The following is a 19,072-nucleotide window of genomic DNA, read 5'->3' as shown; positions in this document are numbered from 1 at the left end:
CCCCCCCCCCGCCCCCCCCCCATCTCCTCAATGGTGGACTGAACTTCACTATTCATTTGGGACTCGGTGCATTTCAATCTTCACATAGTACTCTTGCTCTCTCTCCTCTCTCCCCTTTCGACCTTGCAGTCGTCTCCCCCCAACCCCCTTCTTCCCCGAGTCCCACGCCGACTACTTGTACTACTAGCAAGTACCTATTTTGTCTGGTATGTGTTTGCCTGGCATAATAGGCCCTCTACTCTAAGTCATTCCCCCAGTGGCCTATCCTTCCTGCTGTTCGTTAGTAATTCTCTCTTTGGTTGTTGCACTGGTCAAATCCTCATACAACATTGTCGGGTTAGGCACAGCTTCGCTGACTTCTTGTCTTTTCTGTCTAGCCCCATTCCGTCATCCTTTTTTAGTCTCCGGGCCCGATCAGCTTTCGGCGACTGCGGATATTGATCCAATTTACTTTCTTTTCTTTTTTCCCCGACGCCTCGAGTTTTACCATATCAACTACGATTGAACCAAGCTTCAATTCTCGTCGTCTTCTCTGCTTCAACTTCGAATAATCTCTCCCCCTCCCGAATGCTCTGAACGTCCTGTCTCGATTAGCTTTCCTCCATACTTCTTCCCGTGGCGGCTGCGAGTTACGATTTGCCTAAACTCCGTCCTCATTGTCGAACCTTAGTTCAACCTTGCAACCTTCTCACGATACATAGCCTGCTGGATGGGTTTTCTGGTAGTCTAGTCTCTCAGGCAGCCGATCGATACAATTCTCCAAACTTCTCAGCTCACCGGACATTTCCCGGCTAGGCGGAGATAAACGCTTGAAACACATGCCACCCCCTAGGACAAGAGCGGAGGTCCAAGCCCAGAAACAAAAGGAAAAGGTATGTAGAGTCGCTACTTGGCGTGCCTGCCCAGCATATCATTATTGATGACAACGCCTCTGCGTGGGGAGAGCTGCTATCACTACATACTTTTCATTGGAGAACCGCCCCCCCCCTTTTTTTTTCCCTCCAAAAATGATCTGTGCCTGGTATTAATGGAAACTCCATGCGACTTGACAGCTTGCCCAGTCATACAATGAATTATTAGAGTGAGTGCCTACCTTGTCAGAACCCCGACAACCTTGCTGACCTGACTTGATGATCGTAGGGAATTCTCCTCGAAAGACCTCCGTGTTGTAGGCAATTATACACTTGGGCGGTTAATAGGAAAAGGCTCCTTCGGCAAGGTCTACCTCGCCTCTCATAAGTTGACTAATGGTTCTAAGGTAGGTCTCCTCAACTATGCAGGCAATCGAAGCATGTATTAAGGCATGTTATATTCAGGTCGTACTCAAGTCTTCGAGTAAGGAGGACAGGAACCTGGCGCGCGAGATTCATCACCATCGTCAGTTCCTTCACCCCCATATCGCTCGCCTCTACGAAGTTATTGTGACAGAAAATCTGGTTTGGCTAGTGCTGGAATATTGTCCAGGTAGGTTAGCCTGGATTGTTTGCGATCTATGATTTTTGACACTGGTAGGTGATGAGCTGTACAATCATCTCCTTCAACATGGCCCACTTCCCCTTGAGAAAGTCAAAAAGATATTCACACAATTAGTCGGGGCTGTGGCGTATGTTCACAGCAAGTCCTGTGTACACCGCGATCTCAAACTAGAGAATATCCTGCTTGACAAGCACGAAAATGTCAAGCTTTGTGACTTCGGTTTCACAAGAGAATATGAGGGAAAGGCAAGCTACCTGCAGACATTTTGTGGCACAATATGCTATAGTGCTCCCGAAATGCTAAAGGGGGAGAAATATGCCGGCGAGAAAGTGGATGTATGGAGCTTAGGAATCATTCTATACGCCTTACTTGCGGGCGAACTTCCGTTCGACGACGATGATGATCAAGTCACCAAAGCTCGCATCCTCAACGATGAGCCGGCGTACAATGAAAATTTTCCCGAGGATGCCAAAGCCCTCATCAATCTGCTCTTGTCAAAGCGACCTTTGATTCGGCCGGGCTTAGGTGAAATTCTCGGGCATTCATTTCTCGCCGAGTTTGCTTCGGAACAGCTGGCGATTCTGAAGATCCCACGTCCGGCGCCATTTTCAACTCCGCTCGAGAAGACAACATTGCAGCGCATGAAAAGTGCGGGTTTGAACATCGATGATGTTGTGGAAAGCGTCCTCTCTCAACGATGTGACCCACTCGCTGGCTGGTGGGCATTGCTGATAGAAAAAGAGCAACGCAAAGAACGAAAAAGGGAGCGTAAACGCCGAGAACGTGAGGCTGAGGCCAAAAACATTCGCCGGCTCAGCGCAGCGAGCAGTCGGTTGGAAAAGATTTCCGCGGCCTTAGTTGAAGTGGATGAGGAGGGGCACGCTTCATCTGATGGCCCTCTCCATGAACGTGGACGTAGGAACAGGCGGAGCTTACCATCCCAGCTCACTGTACCAGAACTACCCATGCTTCCTGAGCCAGCTCCCGTGCAGTCTCCAGATTCTAGCGTGCCTCCGCCGCCCATTGATAAGGACTCTGTTCGCTCCGCTAGTTCTACTCGACCTCGTCCCGTACCGCCTCCCAAAGATCAAGCACGGCGGCCGAGCACCTTGCACGCCAGCGCTTCGCAACCGGAACTGGCGCAACACAACGGCCTTTTCAGAAGGCGTACTGGTCGCCGTCAGTATCCGATCATAAGTCAGCTGGCCTCTCTCAAGCACTGGTTTGTGGAGTCTGCAAAGAGGGCCAAGTCACCGCACGCAAAGGCTACGAGTGCCCAAGGTGGGCATCGCAAATTTCTTTCGGAAAGATTAAGCCCAGGAAAAGGACAAGAGGCTGGAAAGAAACCGACATCGCCATCTGCCACCATTGGACACCAAGATGACTTATCGACACCGACCCAGGTGAAACGCTCTTCGAATGCTAGCAGCTTGGCTCCAAGCAGTGCCTCCTATCCGAACCATCGTCACTCATTTCCTAGGCAACCTCGACCACTTAGTACAGGTCAAACACATCGAAATTCCCTGTCGCCCTCCCCAATAACTCCAAGGGGCTCTTATCGACGGTCGTCTGCAGGCTTGCGTGGACGCAAGTCAACATCTTCGTCTGTCTCGTCTATCCGCAGCATTCACCATGCCCATACCCACTCTAAGGCCTCATCCGTATCCTCAAATAGCATTGGTTCGACTTCGACACCGACCGCTCGAATCACCAAATCACCACATTCTTCTGTGAAAGTCTTGCCCACGACACCAAGCGCCTCTGCTCGTTTCCCAAGCAATATTCGCTTGGTACGAGGTACGCATACTGGAATTCGGGACATCGACGATCACAATGGGAGACTCCAATCGGTGTTCAACGAGGCAGCCCCGACCCCGCTACTTTATTCTCCTTCTTCAAGCCTTGTATTTGCCCGTCGCAAACGATCCGCATTCAAGGGCCCTATGATTCATACTGCAAACTTGATGGTATCTAGTGGTGTGCCTGCTCCGCAATATACTCAAGCGGATTATGGTACTGAGGGTTCGGTTGCTGCGAATGCTGTTCGGCCTGCAGCACGGAAGAGTCAAATTATCGAAGAAGATCTAGAAGAAGATATCGAGGAGGTGGATACCTTCAGCGGCCTAGAGGATGATCCAGGATCACCAGTTGATCTGGTAAAACCGGACGATTACCTTGGACTTGAGCATATGGACGGATCGCTTCCTGAGCCGATTCGCAAACCCGCTCTAGCCCCTGCCCCAGACTTTGATGCTAGTCCTCGCCCGCCCCGCTCATCCTCATTGACAACGCCGCCGTTCTCAACGGTTCCCGAATAGAGATCACTGTGTCTGATGCAAACCTTTAATGAGACTGCTGTCAAAGCCTTCAGGCAACACCAGCCGGACATACTAGATTTCACTTGGCATGTTTCAATTCTATCTGTTCTCTTTGCATATTTCATCATATTTATACCCCCTTTCGCGTCTCTGCGGGCCAGTTTTTGATTTTCTGTGTTTCTTTTCCTTCTTGGACAATCTTCAATCTGTGAATGTTCGACAAAATGGCAACGCAATGATAAACAAGCCTGGGAAGGTCATTCTTGTACGCTAAAACCCTCATTTTCCTATTCTTCTTTCCAGATTTTTTTTTCCCATTACCTTTCGGGGGTTGCCTTTGCATTCTCAAAGCACGCCCCACGTCATTTTCACCACGCACTTCGCGCCGGTTTCTTTTGTATTATAATGTGATATCTTGCTCCACATATCTACCTACTCACCTACATACATATTTTGTCAGAGATCTGCCCATGTGTCTCTGACTGTGCCTGGAATTTTTGCAAGATGTTCAGTCTATCAGTTTCCACAGCCCTTGTTTACAGGATAATGACGGAGCCACGTGTGGCTTAGTTCCAGTAACAGGCACTAAGTATATATCACGGTCCCCCGTGCATTGAAGATATAAAGGTAGATCAAACATAAAATGCCGACCCTGAATCACGGTATGAGCGAAATGCGTCCACTGCTGTGTAAAACTGCTCCAATCCTTTTCACTATCCATTCTTGGCTGTGGTCCCATCCTCGACATCTTTAGTCATGACATTCTCCTCTCCAAGCCCAACACCACTGGAGTAAACCCTGTCCACCGTTTCGCGGTACGCAGGCATGAGATTCACTGCCCAGGCATACGACAACGCAACTACGAAAAACAAGGTCGGCACGATCATAGCAAAGCCCGTGTTCCGTGCGTCCGCCACTCGACCGAGAATTGGAGGTACGACTGCTCCGCCGCAGACAGCGCCAACAATGAGCCCGGAGCCCCGCTTGTAGTTCCTACCCAAGCCGCATATACCAAGCGCGACGATCGTTGGGAAGCAGACGGATTCGAAGAAGAGGGTGCAGAAGAGCATTGCTGGTGAATATATCATTGTTGTTAGTCAGCTCGGCATCCTCCGCGGCAGAGCCGGGGTATGAGAGGAAGAGCAGGAAGAAAGAGGAGGCAGAGGTAATGCTGGACGAGAGGTCAAGAGACAAGGGGCCTATTTACGACGCATGTGTGCCTTGGGGCAAAGAAATAGAACATGAGAGGCGAGGTGGGACGTACCGACTCCTGTCCGGCCATGTTGCGTTATCGAAGCAGCGATGAAAGCAACAGTGCAGGAGAGATAGACTAAGAACACCCAACGGGCTTTTGCAAATCTCATGATAATGGCACCGGCGAAGCGACCAACCGCAAAGACACCCTGGGCACCGGCAAGATACTTGGAAGCTGTGGCGCTAGATGTTCCAGGCCAGGTCTCGGTAACGTAATTGATGAAATAGCTTGCGATAGCAACTGATGTATGTCGAAGGAAAAGATTAGGTGGAGCTCCAGATTAGGCAAGCATATGTATGCCGGCATGGGATCATACCTTGTGCGCCTGTATAAGTAAATTGTGCCAGTGTGGCATGGAAGAGCTTATATTGCTTCCGGAGTGGCTTTTCCTGTTCGTCCGCGTGTGTCTCGGCAACCTGAAAGGCCATGTCCTCATCGGTCACTTCGGGAATCGAAGAGATGAAGAAAATGCCCGCGAGGATGAAGACAAAGATGCCAATGGCGAGATAGACCCACTGAACGCGCTTGAGGGCATTGACATCGTCACCCACGGAGGTGAAGAAGACATATGAAGCTAGCACTGGCGCTACGCAGGTTCCGATACCGTTGAAGGCCTGGGCAAGGTTGATTCGCAGTTCAGCGTATCTGGGTGGACCACAGACTAGAAACCCATTTTAGTCATCATTCCTCATTCCTCGCTCAAACCATGAAAGGATGGAGCTTAAGGGGTTCACATATATTCCACTCACCAGTTATGTATGGATTGGCAGCCGTCTCCAGAGACCCCAAGCCGGAGCCAATAACGAAAGTGGCTGCACAGAAGCCTCCGAATGAACGATGCAAGCCTGCGGGCCACATGCACAGAGCGCCGATCCCATAGAGAGTCAGCCCGAAGATGAAAACAGTCTTGTAGCCGAAATGACGGAGCATGTAGTTCGCATAACCAAGGGACGCCAGTGGATAAGCACTTAAAGTTGTTAACCATAGTGCCCTCTTCTTACAGAGGCATATTAGTGAAAGAGAATGCTGACCCAAAGTAAGCTGCTTGGAGTCCGGAAGAACGTGTACGAGTGATGTGCATGGTATTCTGGAAATGCTTGTTAAGTGTGTCTAGTAGGCCATAGGCGAATCCCTGCAGCGCAAGTATGTCAGCGCTTACCACTACATATGTTCATATCTTGCTCTAGAAGGCTCACCCAGAGAAAGAAGAGTATGGTGACGAGAGCCAAGGGCCAGATACTCTGGCGCAACGTAAGGGTGGCAGCAGAGGTGGTTTTGCTATTATCGACCCGGAGCCCAGCCCGAGTCTTCAGGAATTGCATGATCCCCATGTGGGCGCGATAAGAAGAAAGCAGTCTACCTGAGAAAGGGAGAAGACGACAAGAGAGGAGAGAAGCAAACAGGGCATGCACAGAGCAATATCTTGCGGATAAGTAGGTGATTGGGATTGTACGACAAAGCCACTAAAGAGAGAGGGAGGGAAGGAGGGGTATGTATGTGGCTTCTCCACCGACAATAGTCTTGAATTGCATCTCTCTGAGCCCAGGTCCCTTCTCACCATTTCCCCGGACTCTCTCCACAGAATCAAGAATGGGGAAATAAGCAAATGGAGGGGGTTGGGGGACAAGGCCAAATCATCCGGGGGAATGTTCCAGTTGGTCAGAATTGAGAGGACAAGATTGCAGCGGGCATTCTCACGATGCCCCGGTTTTCCCGCAATTGAAATTTAGGCTGAAATTCATGATGAACCGGGTGGTCTCAATTCAACCTATTTGATCACCTATCATGGCGGTGTGGTCATTGAGGTGAACTAAGGCTAGTCAGACACTAGGGTGAAAGGAGGGGGTCGAGGACAGGACAGACAGTACTTGGAAAGTAAGACCATCCATATATCCATGTCACGGGATTGCATTGTTTGTCTTCAAGCCATACGCTCCGCTCCATACTGCTCAGTGGAAAATAATACATCTGACACTTTCATCTATCTTGAACGGACTCGGTTGGTAAAAAAAAGAAAGAAAAAAAATAATTCGTAAGCAGGAGAACAATCGATTGCAAGTGAACAGGTGAGAAATAGTCTAGGCACAGTGTCCACATGATGATACATGGAACAGAACTCACTTCGCTAGGCTCATCGCTGTAGACATCCGCATCATCCTTCTCTATACGCCCCCAGCCATCCAAAGGTATAGGTATATGCCATCAACTGCCCAACGGCAAAACAACAAACACGTAGAATATGGAGAGACAAGAAATCTATATATCATCAAGGCGATCACCGACATCTCAGTCATCACTTCATCAACAAATCGTTCACGCCTTCTTAGGCTTGCCATTGAGTTCCACAGGTGCGACTGCGGGGATGTTGTTGTACAAGCGGCGCTCCATCACCTTTAGAACCTCGTCGATGAAGCTTGAAACCGGTCAGAGAGGATATTGCATGCCAAGGGAAACGGAGGAATCACTTACATAACAGGAGCACTGATAGCTAGGACCGCCTGCCATTCCTTCCAGCCCAAGGGCAGGATAGAGAACAGACCCTGCAAGAAAGGAACATAGAGGATCGCAAAGTGTAACGACATGGAGAGGATGATCGCATAGACGAGCATCGGGTTATTCGACAGGCCGAAGGTGAAGAGTGACTCGCTGGAGGAGAGGGCGTTCATGGCGTTGAGCATCTCAATCACGACGAGGATCGAGAGCGACACAGTAGATGCAGATCGCGACATATCGTTGGTGAACATCTCACAACCAATCTCGGGGAACTGAGAGGAGCACTTGTGGAAATGAGACTGTGACAATAGATTAGAAGGTCCGTCAAGTAGATGAGGGAAAGAGGCGAGGATGCGAATCTTACCAATTGCCAAAATGAGATCTGAGGCCCCTCAGGGTTGTACACAAACCACCAGACATAGCCGAATACAGTAGCGGCACCGACGTAGGTACCAATCACCATGTACCTGAAAAGGAGCCAGCCGCCGACCAGAGGTTCATCACGCTTTCGGGGGGCGCGTCTCATGACATCGTGATCAGGAGGGTTGAACGAGAGGGCTGTGGCCGGCAACCCATCGGTGACCAAGTTAACCCACAGAAGCTGCACAGGGATCAAAGCCTCCGGCATGCCCAAGGCTGCAGTCAGAAAGATAGAGACGACTTCACCGATGTTCGATGAGATGAGATACCGGATGAATTGCTGCGTGTTGCTATAGATCGAACGACCCTCTTCAACAGCCACGGTAATGGTCGCGAAGTTGTCATCAGCCAGCACCATGTCAGCGGCAAGCTTAGCAACGTCCGTTCCTGTGCCCATGGCGACACCAATGTCCGATTTCTTTAGAGCGGGGGCGTCATTGACACCATCTCCGGTCATCGCGACAACGTGGCCCAAGGATTGCAGGAGGTCAACGAGCTTGGACTTGTGGCTAGGCTCAGTTCGTGAGAACAGAGACGCCGTCTTGACAGCATCGAGCTTTTCGTTGTACGACAGGCTATCGAATTCCCTTCCGGTAAAGCTTTTACCCTTCAAATCCTCATCTTCACTGAAAACACCAATTTGACGACAAACGGACTCCGCAGTATTGCGATTGTCACCAGTAATAACGATAACACGTATACCAGCCTCCTTGCATTTTCTGATGGAGGCAGCGACTTCCACCCGAGGAGGGTCCAGCATCGCAACGAAGCCGATAAGTGTCATGTTCTGTTCCAATTGAGCGTAATCGTCCGTGGATTTGGCATTGTGCAAGAGAGGGTTGTTGCCATCAGTGTCCACGCTAGCTAGTGCAATCACACGAAGACCACGGTTTCCATATCCAATTAGTTCTTCAGAAAGGCAGTTGAGGTGATCCTTGGTCAGGGAAACACGATTTCCGTTAGTACCAAGAAGTACATGGGAGCAGCGCTCCAAGATGGACTCCGGTGCACCCTTAACCAGGAGCTTCTGTTCCTTTCCGGTATCGACGAGAACCGACATACTTTTCCGATCACGGGAGAATTCATACGTTGCCTTGAGGGACAAGCGAGCTTCGTAATGAGCACTTGCGGCATGGAGCCTTTGGGCAGCTGGAAGCGGAAGCAATTTAGCGTTGATAGCAGAATCCTCTGTGCCGATTTTTTCGACCAGAACGCGAAGAGCACCTTCAGTGGGCTCGCCGATACAGGAGAATGCGCCAGTCTTAGCATCATGGGCCAGGGTTGCGCTGTTGCAGCGAGCCATGACCTCCGTCATTTGCCGAATGGTAGATGAAGTGACAGCAACGTTTTGCAATTCCTTGCCCAGAAGCGAGATTTTGCCTTCGGGAGCAAAAGTCGTACCTTCAACATCGATTTCCTCGACGCCATGGCCAGTCTCGTTGAGGTAAACAATCTTCTCGGCGCTCATTTGGTTGGTGGTCAAGGTTCCGGTTTTGTCGGAGCAGATCACACTGCAGCTACCCAGTGTCTCTACCGACGGAAGTGAACGGACAACCGCATTCTTCTGAGCCATCTTGCGTGTACCAAGAGCCAAACATGTAGTGATAACCACCGCCAACCCTTCCGGAATAGCCGCCACGCCCAGGGACACTGCAATCTTCAAGTAGTAAATGGCTCCCTTAGTCCAACCACCGTGGGACGGGTCGTTGAAGTGCTCAATGTTGATAATCCAGACAAGGACACAAATGACGGTGATCACCTTAGCTAGCATGTCACCGAAGTCATCGAGCTTCTGCTTCAAGGGAGTCGGCTCCGAGATTTGAGAGGTGATACTCTCATGAATATCACCAATGGCCGTCGATCCACCCGTCAAAACAACGATAGCAGTTGCGTGTCCATTCACAACGGTTGTACCCGAGAAGAGCATGTTAACTTGATCTTGCTTGACCGCTTGCTTGTCCTGAATGATGCGAGCATCCTTGGCAACGCTCTCGCTTTCGCCGGTAAGGATAGCCTGGTCCACACGGAAACTGTTGCTGTGAATAGCGAGCAGTCTACAGTCCGCCGGGACACGGTCACCAACCGCGACGTGGACAATATCTCCGGGAACCAGGTCCTCCGCCTTGACGCGCTGGGTTTTGCCGTCACGCACCACTGTAGCTTCATTGGCGGAATATTCTTGAAGAGCAGCAATAGCTTTCTCTGCATTGCTTTCTTGAGTGACACCAACCACAGCATTGAGAATCAGAATGGTCAAGATCTAGTGTACAGCACAGGGTGTTAGTGGCGTCCCCACCAAAGTGCAGTTTTAAGAGAACATTCTAGCAACATACCACAACCGGGTCGACAAAGGCAGACCAATCGTCACCTTCCTCAAAAAGGGCCAGTATGAATGACACGGCAGCAGATCCCAAAAGAATGAGAACCAATTGGTCTTTGAATTGCTCTGCAACGAGTTGCCAGAGAGGTGTCGGTGGCTCTTCCGCAAGGGCTGGATGACACGATTGGCATTAGCATGTTCCAAAAAGTGACAGCTTCTCTGGGGCCACAAAGCGCTGACATGGTGGCAACCTACCGTTAGGGCCATGTTTCTGTCTAGCTTTGACGACTTGGTCTTGCGATAGACCAAAGCTTTCGGTGACGCTAAAATGGTCGAGTACTTCCACTGGGGAAGAGAGGTAGGATTGCTCCATGTTGGTTGGAGACCCCCAGATAGCCGCGAGGGTGACCAGGAGTGGGAGCAAGGAGGGAAAGATGTAAAAAGAAGAAAAAGAAAAAGAAAGAAAAAGAAAGGGAAAGACAATAGATTAAGGGGACTGAGAGAGAGAGGAGGGGGCGGGAAAGAAAATCGGGGATATAACCCAGATCAAGACATGAACGCCAAGTGGCCAGAAACCCCCGGAGCTTAGTGAGTGAGTGATAAGTAAGTCCAAGGTTGGGATAACTAAGTCCTTAGTTAGTTAATAGCCGGGAAGGACCTAAGCAGAAGAAGGGTGGAAAGTCCGTGACCCGGTGCAATATATATGCAGTACAGCGGCAGGGTACTTACTGGTTAGGATCCAGTAAACTGTAATATTTGCGCTCCACCAAGCACGAGGGTACGTTAGCGGGTTGATAGTGTCCGCAATGACTTTACAAGTTATACGAATTGAACTCTGATGTCAATGAATGGATAATCGATACTGTTAATGTGGTTTGTTGGTGGATGGATAGTGTTAATTATTGTTTGATGTACTGTACTCCATAGTAGGCTGAGAGAGGTGATGATGATGGTGCAGAAGAAGAAGAAGAACTGGGTGGAAGCGGCGACTTTTCTTGGTTCCCCCCTCAGGTACTTTCAACGTGTTCTCCTTGGCGGGCGTCTGTGTCTGGCTGGAATCGCTGGATCCAGTCTGGCTGGAGTTTGACCCATCATCCATCCTTCTCCATTCGGTTTTCCCGGGCGGGCGCGGCGTCAGAATTGCCGATACCAAACCGGCAGGGCTGAACCATACCATACCGTCTTGGACGCTGCGGTGCTTCGACCGGCAGAGGGCCTTAGCCTCGTTAGTCTCGTCGCTCTCATACTTTCGCCGTGATGCTCATTTGGACAGCGTAAATGACACACCAGTCTGATACCGTAACTTTCCCTGAGTGAATATTGGTTATGCCTCCACTTCACTTGGCCGAAGTACTGGGTCGGAAAGTTCTAATGGAGCAATAAGAGGTGACTACGGTACAGTACCTATGAGTACGAGTCAACCACCATCATACAGCGCAGACACTCCACTCTGAAACGATGATGCCTTGCACCCAAGATTCATCTGCTCCATCTTAGTTCTGGTTTCTAGGACTGGGATTGGAAGTGGTCGCTTAATGTCTACAGACGATTTTTCCGCTTATCAACTACCATTTGTGAATTCCGTATTTGAAGCCTGTGTCTTCATTGGATTTTGGGCCCCAACCCAGACCCAATGCCTTCTGGCCGAAGCAAGTAGCGTCGTCCTTTTGCCTGTGCCCTGTAAGGCAGAGAGTACCGGTGGTTAGAGAGGCCCTCTACGCTTGACTAAGCATAATCTCAGGGTCTATCTTCTAGCTGGATGTCACCAAGTTAACCTGGTCAAGACGCGCTCTATCAAGACATATTAAGGCACGAGTTGCGAGTCTAGGGTTCGTCGCTTTGATTGCAGATCATCGGTCTAGCTGGGTCTAGCTGCACCGTATACAGAACCTGGATGAGGATCGTGTTAGACAAAGCCCCATGTCCAAAAGGGTCGTCTTATGACAGCGGTCTCTGCCTGTCAGATGCATCTTTGATCAACAGTATCAATATTAAATATATTGCTTCGTGCAGGGGGGTACATCTCAGTGGTTGCCGCCGGAAAACGTGGTTGCGCATCCGTCCCCAAAATCGAATATTCTTTGTAACGGGCCATAGTCTGGGATCTGAGTAGAGGTCGGATTTCCGCTATCTGGTCTCTTCTGACTCGAGTATAAATAGTCTGGTGCTGCGCGCCGATCGCAAAGTGTACTAAGTAGTCAGGCTACTGGTAAGTTCTACACAGTCGATCTTTTATTTAGCTCAAGATGAGGTTGACCCGATCCCGTGACAAGGAGCAGCCGCAACATGTGACCAGAGAGCGCGTGACTGCAATGCGGCGGTCTACAAATATGAGTTGAGCGAGTATGTCTTGCCTCAGGCGGTCAGGGACAAACAAACGTAGCAAACAGATGAGGCGCCCGCTTCTCGCTAAAGCTGGCTGGTCGTCACCTTCACCGTCCATCACTCGTTGCTGTGAAGATCACATCTACCAAACCACTCGTGATTCCATCCTCATTCCATCCCATTTTCTCTCCTCCGTACTTTATTCGGACACTCTAGCTCCCATTTCACTTTCTCGTCAACTGTTTTCTACCTCCCCCGAATTTCTTTTGCAACCTTATCTGTGTCAGATCGCCAAGTATGACTTCTGAGGTATGTTGTCCCTCCATCCCCCCCCCCTCCTCTCCCACCCACCCCGTGTCTGACCCCTCTCCCTTGTGCTCTTGATTGTAAGCATCAGAACTGGTGCTGTTATACCTACTCTATGCTATGTATCTTTGCCGCTTACCCATGCTTAACCTGGCCTTTCACACTCTCGAATGCGACTGGAATGTCCACTAACTCGTTCTCCCCCCCTTAACTTACAGCGTGAGAGGTAAGGATCCAGACCTGTCTTCAGCACCTGCAATCAACCTATTCAACAACACTCACACCTCCTTCCTATCCTTAGCAAGACATTTCTCGCCCGCCTTTGCGAACAGGCTGAGCGCTACGATGGTAAGATCGTCACTACGACTTCTCCCATTCCCGTACTCTGTCGATGTGACATGCTGATACCCACTGTCCATAGAAATGGTCACGTACATGAAGGTGAGTAAACGTCGTCTTCAAACCGATAATTATAATTTATGCGGTAACTAACTATGTTTTCAGGAAGTCGCCAACGTATGTATCCCTCCCCTCCGATCGATGAGATCCCCTTTCGTGAAAATCCCTACCTTTGTCCGCCCGGCTGACCACCCCTGGTATTAGATCGGAGGCGAGCTTTCCGTTGATGAGCGTAACCTTCTTTCCGTTGCCTACAAGAACGTGGTTGGTACCCGTCGTGCCTCCTGGCGCATCATCTCCTCCATTGAGCAGAAGGAGGAGACCAAGGGCTCTGAGAAGCACGTTTCCATCATCCGTGATTACCGTCAAAAGATCGAGACCGAACTCGAGAAGGTCTGCCAGGACGTCCTTGATGTCTTGGATCAGTCCCTTATCCCCAAGGCCGAGACTGGCGAGTCCAAGGTCTTTTACTACAAGATGTAAGTGTCTATTCCTCGGCGGGTGAAGTAGCTATCGCAATGGCGCAGGAATTAACATATCTACAATCCGCAGGAAGGGTGACTACCACCGCTATCTTGCCGAGTTCGCCTCTGGCAACAAGCGCAAGGTCGCCGCTACTGCTGCCCACGAGGCTTACAAGGTAAGTCCGCCGGCGCCCAGTTGCCCTACTTAATGATCTCCTGTATTGATGATCTGTCCTAGAACGCCACCGATGTTGCCCAAACCGATCTCACCCCCACTCACCCCATCCGTTTGGGTCTCGCCCTTAACTTCTCCGTTTTCTACTATGAAATTCTGAACTCCCCCGACCGTGCCTGCCACCTTGCTAAGCAGGCCTTCGACGATGCCATTGCCGAGCTTGACTCCCTCTCTGAGGAGAGCTACCGGGACAGCACTCTGATCATGCAGCTTCTGCGTGACAACCTGACCCTGTGGACCTCTTCTGATGGTAACGACGCCGAGGGTGCTGCTGCTCCTAGAGAGGACAAGCCCGAGGAGGAGGCTGCTGCTGCCCCCGAGGATAAGGTGGAGGAGACCCAGCCCGCTGCCCCTGAGTCCTGAACGACGGATTCTTTCCTAGTTGTATCAAAATTCCCCCGTGCTGTGTCATCGGCGTGCATGCTCGGAACGTGCGGCTAGTACCTGGAAGTGCTTACGGCGCTCTGCTTTGAGTGCGTGACTGATTTAGGCCGGCACATGTCTTCCACCATTTCGGGATTGTGTGGGTCGGTCGGCGGAGTTTGATATTCGGAGCGTGACGAAAAGGGGCTGAGTGGAATTTATCTCTCTTTTATTCTCTCTTTATTCCCACTCCAGCAAGATACAATGTCTTATTTCCAGTTCCTGATTCACTGCTGCCCCTTTTCCCCCTGTTGTTTCTTTCGCACAATGCCAAGAGCCTTGAGCTTCCCAGATGATCCCGTCCGGATTAATTAATTCCGTGGACCTTTTCATCCACACAGACTTTCTAGTAGCTGAGAACTTTCTGATGTCGAGAATCCATGATAGTCGCCGGCTTCATTCACCGCCACCCTGCCGAATTCTCTGTTACAGTGATATTTTCATAGTCCTAGCAGGTGGTTTACATTGTGTAAAATTTCTATTGAAAGTCAAAAGCCTACAGTTCGTTTGAATCATGGCCACTGCAGTGGACTCGGGTTCTATGTCTAAATGCGGACAGGAATATGATGTGAGCAGGATGGCTGTTTAGAACAAAAAAGGAAAACAACAAGGAGATGGTTTTGTATCGCATTTACAAGAATGTACGTCAGAGGCATGTCAAGACCGGTCTAGCTAAGGCTCCGGAGAAAATGAACCTGAGTCTAAGAGAAAGCTATGGGGGAAGATGATATAAGGAAAGGAAAACGTGTCACGCCAAATTTCAATAATTACATGAAGTCATCGTCATCCAAGCCATCATCATCATAAGAGTTCGAGTCAATGTGGTTCTCTCTGGCCGCGACGAGGGAAACCTTGGTCTTGGCGGCCTTGGTCTTCTTGTTGCCCTTGTCAGCGGCACGCTCCTCCTTCATCTTCTCGTTGCTGAGCGTGGTCAGGCCGGAAGCCATCTTCTTGACATCGCCACTGGGCAATTCCTTGGCCAGCTGCTTGACGAACTCCTGGGCCCACAGAGCATACTGGGGCTTCTTGGAGTGCACCGTCAACAGGGGGACCAGGGTCGCGGAGAGACGCGCGAACTGATCCTTGGTGGTGGGCTTGAACAGCGGCATGGCCGACAGGTCGACTGCCTGGGTGGGGTCAGTCGAGTCGCCGATAACGACGGCCTTGGGGGCGCCGCGGTTGCGCATGCGGTTGAGGTCGATGTCGCCAAACAGATCCTCGGCGTGCTTGAGATCGGCATCCTTCTCCGTCTTGCGGAGGCGGGCGCGGCGCTCGGCTTCGTCCTCCTCGCTGTCCTCCTCGCTCTCGGCGTCTGCCTGTGCCTTCCGCGTCGCCTTGTGCTCCTGTATGCGCTGCGCCTTGCTCTTCTTGTTGGCAGCCGCCTCCGCTTCGGCCTTGGCCTTAGCCTCAGCAGCCTTGGCGGCCTTTTCTCTCTCTACCTCCGAGTCTTCGGCGGCATCCCATGAGTCGAGGACCTACACCGTTGCAATTTCTGATCAGCGCTTCGTCTTCTCCGTGTTTTGCAGGTATGTCCTTTTTGAATGCGATTTTAATCACTGGAAGTCGAAAAGCTCGGGCAAAGAGGAAAAGGGGGAGGGGACCGCCGATTCCCCTTCATGGCCAACATTCTCTTGGATGAAAGAAAGGGCAAAAAGTAAAGATAAGGAGAACTTACATCGTCTTCTTCCTCATCGTCAAACTTGCGACGGGCAGCAACGGGAGGGGGAGAAACGCTCTCCTCCTCGTCATCTGAAGTCGACGTCAGTGGTGCGCTTGAACGAAGCAAGGTGGTGTTGAGATGGCATCAAGAAGGAGGGGCAGGAGGGCAGAGGGGGTAGTGTAGTATGGGAGACAAAAATCCCATTTGTAGAACATACCCCACTTTGAAGGGGCCATGGCGGACAAAAATGGCTCAAGGTCGAGATAGGAAAATCAGGTCAGAGTGCGCCCTCGCGTGGCTAGTCGGAAATCCAGTAACTTTGAGTCCCTTGTCTATGAGACTGGGGGGTGTCGGTGACTTTTTGGCAGTGAAAGCGCGAGGAAGAGAGGAGAAGGAGTAGGAAAGCGAGAGTGACTGACTTGAGTGATTGCTTGATTGATCCCGTGGGGCAAGGCCAAAGAAGTCACGTGAGACACTGGGATGCCCAATACGGAACTCGTGCTGTACGGCCCGGGCCCGCAACGGGTGACTTAACAAAGTAAATACAGTATCGTCTTTTACTTAACATTTCTTCTACTAATATCACCACCACGACGACAACTGCTACTATGCTACTCATGACCTTGGGCACCGTGATAAACAAGAAAATGAGGTTTTTTTCTCCATTATATGCCACTAATCATTAAATGGCCTTATATTCGTCATCATGAATATTGATCAAGGTCTTTCTTCCCTGATCAAAAAGCAATCCGCCCACCAGATCTGTACGCAGTGAGGCGAAGCCCCTTTAAAAAGGGATACCAAAGTTTTGATAAAATGTTAATTCGAAAGTGCGGCGAGGCTTGTCGCTGCATTTACAACTGAACAGCGGTGCGGAACTTGCTGCCAGCATAGACAGCGTTCTCACCAAGCTCCTCCTCGATACGGAGGATCTGGTTGAGCTTGGCAAGACGCTCAGAGCGGGCAGGAGCACCGGTCTTGATCTGGCCAGAGCGGAGACCAACGGCAATGTCGGCAATGGTCACATCCTCGGTCTCACCGGAACGGTGGGAGACCATGACACCCCAGCCATCGGCATAGGAGTCCTTGGCAGCCTGGATGGACTCGGTGAGAGTACCGATCTGGTTGACCTTAAGAAGGAGAGCGTTGCAAGACTTGAGCTCGATAGCCTTTTTGATACGCTGGGGGTTGGTGACAGTCAAGTCATCACTGTGATCGTATTAGCAACCAAATCGGTGGTTCTAGAATCAGAATACGTACCCGACAATCTGGAAGTCAGAGGTCTTGTAGAAGTAGCTCCAGGCCTCCCAGTCGTCCTCAGCGAAGGGGTCCTCAATGCTGACAATGGGGTACTTGCTGGCAAGAGACTTGTACAGGTCGGCCAGCTGCTCGTAGGTGAGCCACTTGGAGGGGTCGGACTCGGGGTTCTTGAAGTCGAGGTCGTACTTCTTCTCCTCGACCTTGTAGAATTCGCTGGAAGCAACATCCATGGCGATGGAGATCTTGCCAGTGTATCCAGCCTGCTCGATAGCCTCGGTGATCAGGTCGAGAGCCTCCTCGGCGGTCTGAATATCGGGGGCAACACCACCCTCGTCGCCGACGTTGCCGGCAGACTGGCCGTACTTCTTCTTGGCAAGAGCCTTGAGCTTCTGGTAGACCTCGGCACCCTGGCGGAGACCCTCGGAGAAAGAAGAGGCGTTCCTGTGAAAAACAGAGTCAGTCCGAGTTATCCGTGTCGAAGCTCGACTCCGGTTGACTTACTCAGGAACGATCATGAACTCCTGGAAAGCAAGGCGGCCACCAGCGTGGGAACCACCGTTGAGGACGTTCTGGAAGGGAACGGGGAGAACGTAGGGCTTCTTGGTACCAGCCAAGTCGGAGATGTGGGCGTAAAGAGGGATACCCTTCTCAGCAGCACCGGCCTTGGCGATGGCCAGACTGACACCGAGAATGGCGTTGGCACCGAGGTTGGACTTGTTGGCAGTACCATCGAGCTTGTTAAGGAACTCGTCAACCTTGGACTGGTCCTTGACATCAAGGTTCTCCTTGATGACAGCGGGGGCAATGGTCTCGTTGACGTTGTTGACGGCCTTCAAGACACCTGATCACGCACGCAGATAAAGTGAGCTAAATGAGATCGGGGGTGATGAATCGAAGGTTATCAAACTTACCCTTGCCACCCCACTTGGTCTTGTCACCATCACGGAGCTCGTGAGCCTCGTGCTGGCCTAATCCCGATTGTCAGTTTCTCCAACTTGGAGAGAGGCGAAAGGCAGGAAGGTTACTCACCAGTAGAGGCGCCGGAGGGGACAATGGCGCGGTGAAGACCAGTCTCAGTGACGACGTCAACCTCAACGGTGGGGTTACCGCGAGAGTCGTAGACGGAGCGGGCGTGGATCTTGGAGATAGGCATGTTGATGGGCTAATGGGGGTGGGGGATGAATCAGTTTTGACTGGAGAAGAAACGGGCAAACAGAGGCCGGAGTCTATATTTATATAAGGAAGACCAGGAAAGGAGAGAAGGGGGGCGGGCGAGCAGGGCAAAAACCCAGTGCTTTGAATTGTTGTTGGGTGTGGGTGACCGACTAGGAAGCGGGGGGAGATCCAAGTGGTTTGTTGTTCACCGAGCACCCAAAATGACTGACGGAGAGGAGGTGGAGAGGTCCGATTGCAATCAATGGATGGGCCAGCCTCACAGCACGGCAGACCGTTGCGGCGTTGACAATCATAGGTACTCGGTAATAACAATGATCACAACATGATTGAACATGAGCCCATGGGAGTGGAGCATGGCTCCATCAATCCCCCGTATTTATGGTGATTGGGGTGGCAACCACCACCATGCATGCATTTTGAATGCAGTGGTGGTTGGCGATGGCGGGGTTGAGCTGTCCCAAACCGAAATATTTATAGGGAGAATGGGAATGGAGGGGTATGGAAGGGACTCGGGAGGAAGGTGAGGGGAAGGGCGGAGGGGC

At 51.0% G+C, this 19,072-nt stretch overlaps 6 protein-coding genes across 6 annotated transcripts; 2 read left to right on the top strand and 4 right to left on the bottom strand.

The window, feature by feature from the left end:
• Positions 1–818: 818 nt before the first annotated feature.
• On the top strand, positions 819–3,794 carry ASPACDRAFT_52230 (non-specific serine/threonine protein kinase; the record flags this gene model as incomplete). Its single annotated transcript, XM_020202586.1, has 5 exons — positions 819–872; positions 1,053–1,081; positions 1,141–1,258; positions 1,317–1,464; positions 1,513–3,794. 5 exons carry the CDS (start codon positions 819–821, stop codon positions 3,792–3,794), a joined length of 2,631 nt encoding a protein of 876 aa, XP_020056894.1.
• A 564-nt stretch (positions 3,795–4,358) lies between these two features.
• ASPACDRAFT_1869328 (putative l-fucose permease) lies at positions 4,359–6,860 on the bottom strand. The gene is made up of 6 exons (XM_020197929.1): positions 6,246–6,860; positions 6,081–6,181; positions 5,799–6,016; positions 5,366–5,710; positions 5,059–5,289; positions 4,359–4,866 (listed from the first exon to the last, which is right to left on the bottom strand). Exons 1-6 carry the CDS (start codon positions 6,378–6,380, stop codon positions 4,508–4,510), a joined length of 1,389 nt encoding a protein of 462 aa, XP_020056893.1. The 5' UTR covers positions 6,381–6,860; the 3' UTR covers positions 4,359–4,507.
• Positions 6,861–6,966: 106 nt separating this feature from the next.
• ASPACDRAFT_78508 (calcium-transporting ATPase) lies at positions 6,967–10,690 on the bottom strand. The gene is made up of 5 exons (XM_020205196.1): positions 10,538–10,690; positions 10,296–10,453; positions 7,907–10,222; positions 7,519–7,841; positions 6,967–7,462 (listed from the first exon to the last, which is right to left on the bottom strand). The coding sequence occupies exons 1-5, from the start codon at positions 10,653–10,655 to the stop codon at positions 7,363–7,365; spliced, it is 3,015 nt and encodes a 1,004-aa protein (XP_020056892.1). The 5' UTR covers positions 10,656–10,690; the 3' UTR covers positions 6,967–7,362.
• Positions 10,691–12,904: 2,214 nt separating this feature from the next.
• On the top strand, positions 12,905–14,374 carry ASPACDRAFT_43136 (14-3-3 adaptor artA-like protein; the record flags this gene model as incomplete). The annotated part of the gene is made up of 8 exons (XM_020201205.1): positions 12,905–12,916; positions 13,132–13,139; positions 13,215–13,261; positions 13,335–13,354; positions 13,418–13,429; positions 13,517–13,791; positions 13,865–13,952; positions 14,015–14,374. The coding sequence occupies 8 exons, from the start codon at positions 12,905–12,907 to the stop codon at positions 14,372–14,374; spliced, it is 822 nt and encodes a 273-aa protein (XP_020056891.1).
• Positions 14,375–15,008: 634 nt separating this feature from the next.
• Positions 15,009–16,456, bottom strand: ASPACDRAFT_78506 (eukaryotic translation initiation factor 3 subunit J). The gene is made up of 3 exons (XM_020205195.1): positions 16,312–16,456; positions 16,110–16,183; positions 15,009–15,909 (listed from the first exon to the last, which is right to left on the bottom strand). The coding sequence occupies exons 1-3, from the start codon at positions 16,328–16,330 to the stop codon at positions 15,202–15,204; spliced, it is 801 nt and encodes a 266-aa protein (XP_020056890.1). The 5' UTR covers positions 16,331–16,456; the 3' UTR covers positions 15,009–15,201.
• Positions 16,457–16,948: 492 nt separating this feature from the next.
• Positions 16,949–18,507, bottom strand: aspf22 (enolase acuN; the record flags this gene model as incomplete). Its single annotated transcript, XM_020203551.1, has 5 exons — positions 16,949–17,303; positions 17,355–17,795; positions 17,856–18,195; positions 18,266–18,322; positions 18,384–18,507. 5 exons carry the CDS (start codon positions 18,505–18,507, stop codon positions 16,949–16,951), a joined length of 1,317 nt encoding a protein of 438 aa, XP_020056889.1.
• Between the last annotated feature and the right edge of the window lie 565 nt (positions 18,508–19,072).

This window comes from Aspergillus aculeatus, assembly GCF_001890905.1.
Source record: "Aspergillus aculeatus ATCC 16872 unplaced genomic scaffold ASPACscaffold_7, whole genome shotgun sequence".
NCBI classification, from domain to species: Eukaryota; Fungi; Ascomycota; class Eurotiomycetes; order Eurotiales; family Aspergillaceae; genus Aspergillus; species Aspergillus aculeatus.
The sequence above is the reverse complement of the archived record's forward strand: the minus strand, read 5'-3'. Positions and strand labels throughout refer to the sequence as shown.